General features: G+C 36.5%; 1 protein-coding gene across 2 annotated transcripts in view; it reads right to left on the bottom strand.

Annotated features, from left to right (window-relative positions):
- Positions 1–12,294, bottom strand: part of MAGI3 (membrane associated guanylate kinase, WW and PDZ domain containing 3) — a 275,101-nt gene that overhangs the window by 90,300 nt on the left and 172,507 nt on the right. For both annotated transcript variants that reach the window (XM_065893665.1, XM_065893673.1), the window contains exon 2: positions 11,251–11,367. In XM_065893665.1, the coding sequence (XP_065749737.1) occupies positions 11,251–11,367 (117 nt within the window). The remainder of the gene's footprint in view (positions 1–11,250; positions 11,368–12,294) is intronic.

Here is a 12,294-nt window from a genome sequence, read left to right as displayed (position 1 = left end):
AATTATTTTCCTCCCTGATCAGCCATGGCACTTCTGTCACGGGAATCTTATATAGAAACACCCATATAAGACTGGGTGTCTATCACTGGGCTTTCTATTACATCCCGTTTATCCACTGACCATTCCTGCACCATTATCACAGTGTTGTAATTATTATACTGCCACGATAAATCTTGAGATATAGCAGAGCAATTCCACTTACCTTGTTTTTTCTATTCATAGCCTTTCTATATAACTTCTGGAATCAGGCCAAAAATGCTGGGATTTTTATGGAATCTATTAATCAATTTGAGGAGACCTGATATCTTCACCATATCGAGTCTTTAATCCATGAACAAGAATGCCAATATATTTAGATCTTCAATATATTTAGATCTCAATATATTTAGATCTTCCTTAATGTCCCTTAATTTGACCTTATAGAGATCTTTACACTTTATACTTATTTAGATTAATTTCTAGGTATTTCAAATATTTTTATGCTATACATGATATCTTTTTGTAAATTTTCATTTTCTAATTGTTGATAATATAAAAGAATATAATTGGGGGAGTTTATTTGGCCACTTTATCATGATATAATTTACCTATAATAAAAGTCACTAATTCTAACAGTACAGTTCTATGAATTTTGGGAACCATTGCCCCCAAAAGTCTCCTTGTGCCCTTTTGCAGTCTCCCACCCTGTGGCAGCCACTGATCTGTCGTCACGATAGTTTTGCCTTTAACAGAATCTCATATAAATGAAATCATACATTAATTTGATTTCAGTAGTGGTTTGTGTCTGGCTTCTTTCATTCTGTATGACACTTTTGAGATTCATCCAGTTTGTTGTTAAATATCCTTTTATCACTGAGGTGTATTCCACTGTATAGATATACCAAAATTTGATTATGCATTCACCATTGGTGGACATTTGGGTTGTTTCCAGATTTAAGACAGTACTATAAATAAAGCTGTAAATTTACAAGTCTTTGGGTAGATTTATATTTAAATTTATGTTAGGTTAATACCTAGAAGTAGAATTGCTGGGTCATATGATAAGTGTATGTTTAACTTTATAAGAAAAAGTCCCAAAGTAGATGCACTACTTTGCATTCCCACCAACAATATATGAGAGCTATAGTTGATTTACATTATAGTTTCCATGTAGGAATTCCTTTCTGGAGCTTCTCGGCAAATCTGCTTTTCCTAAATCCCAAGAAAAATCAGTTGATGGGGAAAATGAGGGAACAAAAGGTATTACAGTTCTGCTGTGAGAATTAAAGCGTAATAATTTGAGATAGAGATGTTACTGGTTTCGACTGAAAGTAAGAGCAAGAAACACTGAAAAGTAGAATCAAATGTTAAAGCCGATATTTTCAGGGACTAGGGCAGAAGCCTGGAGGAGAGCAGCAGTCACAATCTACTCAGTCAGTCATACCTGCAGCTGTTCCCATGCAGCAAGTGTGTAGTCAGGGCTCTGCTGCTAATGGTGGGTTGTTCTTGCAAATATAATGTTAATAAGTTTATATATATAAATCCTGTGAGTGATGTTCCAAAAATATTACAAGTTTTGAAGGCTAGATAAGACCTTAAATTGTCAGTTTCATTATATGATTCTGTGTAATGTTTTTGACATTGGTTGGGAGATCTGAATGTCACCTGAACACTATCCAACAAAGTTCTCCTGAATTTTTCACCATTTGATATTAGCTGTGAGTTTCAGTGCTTTGTAAATACTCGAAGAGAAGAAATGCAAGAAGTGAATGTTGTTGCAGAACACTTCAACCTGAAATCAGAAACTGGTCTAAAATCTGAAGTAAAAGCAATATAGATTTCAATGGCAAAAACAAAATCAGGGCAAGAAAAAATATTTTCATCATTAAAAAAGGAAACAATCCTAGAGAAATAGAAATAAAAACAAAAATAAACAAATGGACCTAATGAAACTTCAAAGCTTTTGCACAGCAAAGGAAACCATAAACAAGACAAAAAGACAACCCTCAGAATGGGAGAAAATATTTGCAAATGAAGCAACTGACAAAGGATTAATCTCCAAAATATACAAGCAGCTCATGCAGCTCAATATCAAAAAAAACAAACAACCCGATCCAAAAATGGGCAGAAGACCTAAATAAACATTTCTCCAAAGAAGATATACAAATTGCCAACAAACACATGAAAGGATGCTCAACATCATTAATCATTAGAGAAATGCAAGTCAAAACTACAATGAGGTATCACCTCACATGGGTCAGAATGACCAGCATCAAAAAGTCTACAAACAGTAAATTATGGAGAGGGTGTGGAGAAAAGAGAACCCTCTCACACTGTTGGTGGGAATGTAAATTGATACAGCCACTATGGAGAACAGTATGGAGGTTCCTTAAAAAACTACAAATAGAACTACCATATGACCCAGCAATCCCACTACTGGGCATATACCCTGAGAAAACCATAATTCAAAAGGAGTCGTGTACCACAATGTTCATTGCAGCTCTATTTACAATAGCCAGGACATGGAAGCAACCTACGTGTCCATCATTGGATGAATGGATAAAGAAGATATGGCACATATATACAATGGAATATTACTCGGCCATAAAAGGAAACAAAATTGAGTTATTTGTAGTGAGGTGGATGGACCTAGAGACTGTCATACAGAGTGAAGTAAGTCAGAAAGAGAAAAACAAATACCATATGCTAACACATATATATGGAATCTAAAAAAAAAAATGGTTCTGAGGAACCTAGGGGCAGGACAGGAATAAAGACGCAGATGTAGAGAACGGACATGAGGGCATGGGGAGGAAGAAGGGTAAGCTGGGACAAAGTGAGAGAGAGGCATGGACATATATACACTACCATATGTAAAATAGATAGCTAGTGGGAACCAGCCGCATAGCATAGGGAGATCAGCTCGGTGCTTTGTGTCCACCTAGAGGGGTGGGATAGGGAGGGTGGGAAGGAGAAGCAAGAGGGAGGAGATAATGGGGATATATGTATATGTATAGCTGATTCACTTTGTTACACAGCAGAAACTAACACAATATTGTAAAGCAGTTATACTCCAATAAAGATGATTAAAAAAAAAAAAAGAACAGTGGGTCGTGAACAAAAAAAAAGGAAACAAGCTTATATGAATGACCAATGGCTAACACCCAATTTGAAGATGCTTTTGGATATACTCAACAATTCTATGAATGTCAATGCAAAATGAAATATATTTTTTTCTATGTCTGAATATTTGTTACCAAACAAAAATTAAGACCATCAGATAATGCAATTGATACTTTGTGTGCTTTAAATTTTCATTTCTTTCAGGAGTGAAAAATTCAAATATTAAGTATGTATGGTATTACTTTTCAAATTTTTCGATGATTTTTATTTGGCATTTACTTTGTGTTAATGTTCCCTTATTTTAAGGTTTTCTGTTAGCAAATGGCTGTATCGGGTTGAGATCATTTAAAAGTGTTATTAAAATCTTGTTATATTAGTTTCTAATAATAATAAACCATTTGATTTTATATTGTCATTTTCTCTCTTTAACTGCTTGGTGCACTCAGGAGAATCCATCCCATACCTCAGTGTTTATAGCCATTATTACTGCTATGACGGTCAAGTGTAGCAGTCAGTTGGGTCCCAAGGTACTTGGCTCAGCTGGTACTTCATCACAATCAGCCACAGGTTATACTATGATTAAATTGTGATGCCACTTGTCACGAATTACCAGCAACCTACTTCCCACTGGAAGGAATCTGGCTCTGGGCTCAAGCCGAAGTACACAACCAAAACCAATCCTAAAATCCCTTCTTGGAGGGTTTGTCTCCTGGAACTACCACCAGTACCAATTCTGTATCAGCCAGGGTCCAAAGAGGAGCAAGAAACTAGATGGTAACTTGAACAAGGACAGCTTAATGTAAAGAACTATCAACTATTTATAAAGAATTAACTAAGAGGGAATAAAAGAGAACTCTAAAGAGTACCATCCTCGAAGAGATGCTCTCAAAGTCTGGGATTCAGACCTTGCTGGAGAAGGTGTGTAGCAGCCCACTGGATGGTAGAGAAGTTTACTGGGTTGCCTTGGGACAGGGCTGGTTCACAATCAGTAGGCTGAGGCTGGTGGGCAGGGAACTGTCTGCTGGAGTACCAATAAAATTCACCAACAAGCTGCCTTGAGTGGTAGGGATGATGTAGGGGGTGTTTTGGACTTACTAGAAAACCAGCTGGGACACTGGCTAGGCTTGCTAGAAACCCACTGGAAAACACTTACAAAGAGATATTGCTGAAATCTGGGAAGCCTGCTGGGGTCCCCACAGAACTCATCAGGAAACTGGGAGGAATTCAGCTGGTGCATTGGTGGAACTCATGAAGCCACCTATGAGGGTGTTCCTGAACTTGCTGCTGGGACTCCCCCCACCCCCACCCCTCCCCCTCATCCCCCTCCCCACACCTGCCCAGGTGCACTACTGAACTTGCCACTAGGTAGCTGACTGGTAGAGTGCTGCTAAAACTTACTGAGTATCTTTTTGCAGGCAGAAGCAAAAAGAAAAAGACACACTGGAACCAGGAAAAGAAGCCTCTTCTTTCTAGTATCGTTCCTGCACACTCTACGGAGGAAGCTTAACATTGTGTCAGGTGGTAAGGGAAAAATGTGACAGTATCTTAAGCAGGCAAAAAGAGCAGATTTGAAGCCAAGAGGCAGTGAGTAATAAACAGGCAGACTAGTGTTCTGAGAGATTCTATCATGAACTAGTGTTGGACTTTGTCAAATGTTTTTTCAGCACCTATTGAGAAGATCACATGTCTTTTCTAGTCTGTTACTATATTAATCTTCAAATGTTATACCAACCTTGCATTCCTCGGACAAATCCCATTTGGTCATAGTGTGTTATCTTTTTTCTCTATTGCTATATATTGATTTGCTAAAATATTTAAAAGATTTTGAGTCTGTGTTCATGAAAAATTTTGATCTAGTTTTTATCTCACTTTAGAATCAGGATAATGCTCAGATCAGAGTGAGGTTGGGAACTGTTGTAATTTTCAGAAAAGGTTATGTAGAATTGGCATTATTTCTTCTTTAAATATTTGGAACAATTCACCAGTACCATCTGGGCCTGAAGTTTTCCCTTTGGGCAAGTTACAAACTACAAATTTAATTTCTTTAATAGATAGAGGGCTGTTCAGTTCATCTAGTTTTTCTTGAGTGAGCATTGATAGTTTTTGTCTTCCAAGGAATTTATCCATTTCATCTGAGTTGTTGAGTTTATTGGTATAAAGTTGTTTAGCATATTCCTTATTATCCACTTAACATCTGTAGGATTTTCAGTGATGCCACCTTTCCCATTCTCAACATTGTTGTTTATCACTTTTATTAATCTGAAAGAAGCAGCTTTGGATTTCACAGATTTTTCTCTATCATTTCTCTTTTCTATTTTATTAATTTCTGCTCTTATCTTTATTATTTCCTTCCTGCTACTTAATTTGGGTTTACTTTGCTCTTCTTAGGGTAGAAATTTAGATCATTGATTGAGATCTTTATTATTTTCTAATATAAGTTTTTAATACTATAAATTTCCCTCTAAGTACTGCTCTAGCAACGTCCCACAAATTGATATGTTGTATTGATATGTGTGATACTGTGTAATTTTCCTTGTGGCTTATTCTTTCACTCACTAGTTAGAAGTGTGCTATTTAATTTCCAAATATTTGGAGATTTTCCAGTTATGTTTCTATAAATGATTTCTAATTTAATTCCATTATGATCAGAGAACATATTTTGTACGATTTAAATCCTCTTAAATTTACTGAGTCTTGTTTTATGGTCCAGAATATGGTCTATATTTGTAAATGTTCCACGTGCACTAGAAAAGAATGTATATCCTTATGTTATTGGGTAGTATGCTCTAACAAATAACAATTAGGTCAAGTTGGTTGAAAGTGTTATTCATGTTATAATCTTGTTGATTTTTTGCTTACTTTTTCTAAAGTAGGTATTGAAATCTTGAACTATAATTATGAAGTTTTTTCTATTTTCCTTTTAGTTCTCATTCTGGTATCATTTCCATTCCACCTAAAGAATTTCCTTTACTATTTCTTATAGTACAAGTCTGCTAGAGAAAAATTCCCTCATCCTTTTTTGTCTCAAAAATTTCTTTATTTCTCTTTATTTTTAAGGATATTTTTACTTTATATAGTTGGCATTTTTTCTTTCCAGCATCTTAAAGATGACATTTGACTGACTTCCAGTTTGTACTGTTTCTGTTAATAACTCTGCAGTCATTCTATATTCCCCGCATGTACCTCTTTTTCTGTCTGCCTTTCACATTTTCTCTTTATCACTGATTTTCCGCAATTAGATTATTATGTACGTTGATCTTTTTTTTTTTTTTTAAAAGGTTTCTTCTTCTTGGGGTTTGTTGAGATTCTTTGATCTATGGGTTTATAGTTTCCATTGAATTTGCAAATATTTCAATATTTCAAATATTTCCACTATTTCTTCAAATATTTTTTCTGCTTCCCCCACTTTGGCTTGATAGTGTGCCATAGGTCAGTATGAGCAGATCACAGTCCTGTTCTGCTTATAATCTAATGTCTGAAAACAGCTGTTATAGATATCTTGCCCAATTTCTGGTTGTTTATGATAAGACGGTAAATCCAGTACCAGTTAGTCCTTCGTTGCAAAGGTAGAAGTCTCTCTGTCTCTCTCACTATTTGGTTGCTTTTAAAAAGTTCACTGTTTTACTTTTTTTCCTCTCCATGTTTGTTTGATTAGTTTATATTGCTAAGTCTTCAAGTTCACTGATCTTTTCTTTTGCAGTTCCTAATCTGCTGTTAAGCCCATCCAGTGAATTTCTGAAGTTCCATTAAGTTCTTTTTAAAAGTATACATCTTGTTTTCTCTTTATTCTGTTCATATTGTCCTTTAAATCCTTGAGCATATTTACGATAACTTTAAAATTCTTGGTATGGTCATTATCTGTGTCCCTTCTGGTTTTTTTAAAATTATTATTCTTTTCTTTAATCAGCTCACTTTTCTCTTATGGGTCACATTTCCTTGTTTTTTTGTATGCCTAGTACTTTTTTATTAGACACTGGACATTGTGAATATTATGTTATTCAGTGTCCAGATTTTGTTGACTTCCTTTAAAGAGTGTGGATTATTCCCTTTTCCCCCCCTCCCTCCTTTCCTTTATTGTTACTAACAGTTAAGTTACATGCATATTCACTTGATCCTTTTGGGACTTTTTAAATTTAATTTTGTTAAAATGGGCCTCAAGGAGCTTAATCTATGGTCATTTTAACCCTACTAGTAAGCCATGACCCTTACGGGGTCTCTCCACTCAATCTGGTTAGAACTCAAATTTCTCTTGGTCCTGTATAAGCTCTGGTATTGTTACTCTTACAGCTCACAGAGAGTTCTCTGCCCTGCTATGTGAAGTCTCATCCTACACATTCTCAGCTTAGTATTCAGCAATAGACCCAAGGAGGCACCTATGCAGTTTGCCTGAACTCCTTTTCTTCATAGTTCTTTCCTCTCTGACACCCTGTCTTACAAATTCCAAACACCTCAGACTTCTTGAACTCATATTTCATATGTCCCCTCAACTCAAGAGTCTGCTAAACTCTGCCTGGGCTCTTCCTTACTGTGCTGTAGCCTCAAAAGTGCCTCCAGGAAGAAAGCTGAGGAAATTACAGGACTCCTCTGTGTGCAGTCTCCTTTCCTCTTCTCTTAGGGGTCACAGTTGTGTTTTATCTATAGTGCAATGTCTGACAACAGTAGAAGTCTCTCTTTCTCTCTTATTAATTTTGTTGTTTAAATTGTCTCAGATTTTGTCAGTGGGCACCCCATCTAGGTGGCTTTTTTTCCTTTATGTTCTTCTGATATGTCCCCCAAATTTTTTAAGCATACTTTCTGATACAATTGGCTATTCCAAGCTCACCTTGTACTTTCCTTGCCCCAGACAGAGAATCAGAATTTTCTCCAGGAAGAACTGGCATCTTTTTTTTTAATTTATTTTTTTATAATTAATTTATTTTTATTTATGTATTTTTGGCTGCGTTAGGTCTTTGTTGCTGTGTATGGGCTTTCTCTAGTTGTGGCGAGCAGGGGCTACTCTTTGTTGTGGTGTGCAGGCTTCTCATTGTGGTGGCTTCTCTTGTTGCAGAGCATGGGCTCTAGGCACATGGGCTTCGGGAGTTGTGGCTCACAGGCTCTAGAGCGCAGGCTCAGTAGTTGTGGCACACAGGCTCAGTTGCTCCGCGGCATGTGGGTTCTTCCCGGACCAGGGCTTGAACCCGTGTCCCCTGCATTGGCTGGTGGATTCTTAACCACTGGACCACCAGGGAAGTCCCAATCTGGCATCTTTTAGTAAAGAATTACATTTAGAGACCAGATGTGACCATTCAGTTTGCTAACTGCTACTGATGCATCAGGGCTTCTAGATTCTTGGAAGTGTTCTGGGCAGTTCAATTTTAAGTTAGGAGTTCCTGTTAGGATCTGAAGTAGCTGTAGCTGTTTGGAAACTATGAATTAAAACAAATAAATCGTAGAGCTCCTTTCTAAGGCAAAACCTCACACTGGGGAGAAACTGCAAAACTAGGACAGTAGAGGTAAGTTAAAAAGAAGATCACGTAAAAGTGGCAGAGGGCAGCAAAAAGTACAAGTACATATTTTTATTACCTAGCTTTAACAAGGAGGGAGGGAGCTCTAGAGCTATGAAACTAAAAATGCTACCCTGAGACACCCCATGCAGGCAAAATACCAAGTTCCTTATAAGGGGATAAAAATCAGATTGTTTTCAGACTTTTTTAAGAGCAATGCTTTATGCCAGAAAACAATTAGATAATTAAGATAGTCTGGGAAAGAAATTATGAGCCAAAAATTTCATATCCATCCAAACAAACTTTAAAGTATAAAGGCCACAGAGAAACGGCTATAATGATCCTGTGAACCTTTCATGGAAATCTGGTAGACAACAAGCTTTAGACAACCAGAATTATTGAAGAAACAACAACATAAGGGTTGGTAGCTTGATTAAATATGTATCTACCCAAAGAATGGAGAATAAACGATGATTATAAAGGAGAGAGTACAATACATAATGGTTGCTTGCATTGCCAATATAGATACAGATCAAGCATCAAAAAAACGGTCAGAATGAGGAAAGCATATGCAAAGCAGAATGAGCTCGCTGATTACCTTATATGTGTTGGGAATAAAAAGATATTACTTCAAGTCAGATGATGGGAGAGGGAGAGGTAAGGAGGAAGAAGAAATGACTAGATAATTTTAATATTACTCATAGTAGGAACAAAAAAAAAGGGATGAGAAACACAGAGTATTATATAAAGGTACAGAGATAACCAGTAGAATAAAGATACAAATCTTCCTAAAAAGAGAGCTCAAATAAAATAGACTACATAGTGAAAGGCTTTTTATATAAAATACTTGTACATGGGTAAAATAGAAAAAACATGACCAAACTGGGACTAAAGATATCAATCACATCAATAAATATAAAGTTTCACATTGGCTACAAAATAGAAAAACATGACAAAACTGAGACTAAAGATATCGATCTAATCAATAAATATATTTTCACACTGGCTACAAAGTTCAACACTATTTGTAAAACAAAGAGATTCAGAAAGATAAAAGAATAAAAAGATGGACAAAGATTTATCAGGCAAATGCAAAGAAAAGAAGGCAGGAATTGCAATTCTGAAATGTGACAAGGTAGATTTATGGGAGGAAATCATAGATAAGTAGTCAGATTTTAAAACAAAATACTTTATACCATATTAAGGAGTCTAGACTTGCAGTCAACAGGACGTTTTGAAGGATAAACTACAAATGGAAAAGAATCAGACGTGCACTTTAAAGATGGACTAGACTGAGGTGACACTGGAGTCAGGGGATACAGTTAGAATGGGGCAAGGGGCCACACACTGCTTGAGTACCTACTCTAGACCAAGTGGTTTACATTTATGTTCTCACTTTAATTCTAATAATGATATCAGGTGAGCCTTATGATTCCCATTTTATACATGGAGATTCTGAAGCTTAAGAAGATTAAGTAACCTGCCCAAGTAAACCAACTAGTAAAACGTCAGAATCAAGATTTTGAAGTCAGTTTTACTTAGCTCTTTGCAACTACATAATGCTACTTGTTGTTGTGGTGGTTGTTTTTTAAAATCCAAGTAAGAAAGAGTGAGGGTCTATGGTAGTGCAGAGAGATAGGTATGTAAGAAGCATAATCAGGAAGGTTTGGTGATGAACTGGACATTGTGTGAGATTAAATAACAAGAAAAAGAAATCAAGAATTCCAGAGGCCTTATAAAAGCTAGTATCCACAAGGAATTACAAATATACTGAAAAGTAAAACAAACCAGAATGTCCTTTTATTCCCTTTTATTGTTTACTGCTTTTATTCTTCCCCAGACCTACGCTAGTTAAACCAAGCATACATGATTTGTTGTGTGTTAAAAAAAACAATGAAAAGCCAAAACTATCATTACAACAACAATCAGGTCCTATGAAAACTATTAAGACTAGAAGAGATACACCAACATCTAGATAAAAATTCAAAGCGGATTACCACAAAGGTGGCACTGCATGCTTCCTCCTTTTTTCCTTTGGGGAAGAGGCAGATTTTAAAATTAGCAGTATCCTAATAATTAATAAAAAATATTTGTTCTCAGTGTACAGGCATTGAGAGCAAAATAGTCTTCTTACTGCATAGGCTTTAGAAATTGATTTATAGGAAAAACATCTAGTTAGCAACATGTACATTTATATTCTTAAAATTTTAAAGTCTAATGGCTTTTTAAAAAGTCAAAATATAGAATCTTCTAGTTTTTCTATTTTTAAAACAAAGCACTTAAAAGTCTTCTGAAGGGCCTCCCTGGTGGCGCAGTGGTTGAGAGTCCGCCTGCCGATGCAGGGGACATGGGTTCGTGCCCCCGTCCGGGGGGATCCCACATGCCGTGGAGTGGCTGAGCCCGTGAGCCATGGCCGCTGGGCCTGCGCGTCCGGAGCCTGTGCTCCGCAGCGGGAGAGGCCACAACAGTGAGAGACCCACGTACCGCAAAAAAAAAAAAAAGTCTTCTGAAAATTTTTCTCTTTATCCAATTTTTGTTTCATTCCAATGCCCCAACTTAGTCTCCACAATTTCATATGAGATACTCTAGTGAATTATTTCTAGACATTTGATTAGTTAAATAAAGATATTTTGGCTGCATTTCTTTTATTCCATCTCATACTTACATGGAATAGTTCTCAAATAGAGATTATCTCTAATCACTTGCTGCAGTTTGTGGTCCACTGATCCTTTCTGAAACTGAAGACTCAGGTAATGTCGCAAATCTTTATTAATGACTTTGCCTACAAAAAAAACACACAAGACAAAACACATAACTGTTAGATCTCCAGTTAAATATCAATGCTAGTTAATGAATACCCTTAAACCATTTAGCCATAAATAGGAAAAAGAAATCAGAATATTTTATCCAAAACAAGATAACTGTACCAAACTATTATACGTACTATAATTAAAATACACAACTTTAATACACAACGTAGGCATAATTTTACATGGAAGGAGAGGGAGGACATATAAGTCACAGAACATGACAAATATCCAATGACTTTAAATACGATCTGTACCCTGGTAAGTGCCAAATTCTTATCACGTCTCTAACCCTGACCGATCTCCACCAGGCTCCAAACTCATCAAACTCTCTATATATTGCAGATATATTTGGAAGTCAAATAAGCACCTCAAATTTCAGATGACCAAAACAGAACTCTTAATTCTATCCTCTCCCATTATTTTCTTCTCCTCTCGTTCTTCCTGTCTTGGAAAATTACCACCACCAATCCAACAGAACAAACCCCAAACCTAGAAGTCATCCTCAATTTCTCCTTTTTACTTCTATCCCTCAACACAATTTATTAGCAACTTTTGTCAGTTCTACCTCCAAAACATATCCCATAACTGCCCACTTCCCTCCACTTCCACTGCCACCATCTAAGCTAAGCCACCATCATTTCTCGCCTGGAATTCTGTAACAGCCTTCTAATCGGTTTCCCTGCATCCATTCTTGGCTCCTTCCTGCTCCCACCATTCACAAAGAAGCCAGAATGAGATTTTTAAACATAAATCAGATAATCACTATTCTGTTTAGAGCCACAAATGACTTCTTGCTGCTCTTGGAATATAATTCAAACTTCTAAACAGGCCTTAAAAAGCCCTACATGTTTCAGCTCTGGCCATCTCTGACCCAAACTCACTCACCCTTCACCCTCTCA

Source organism: Phocoena phocoena, chromosome 1 (assembly GCF_963924675.1).
Source record: "Phocoena phocoena chromosome 1, mPhoPho1.1, whole genome shotgun sequence".
NCBI lineage: Eukaryota > Metazoa > Chordata > Mammalia > Artiodactyla > Phocoenidae > Phocoena > Phocoena phocoena.
This window is presented reverse-complemented; position numbering and strand designations above follow the sequence as displayed.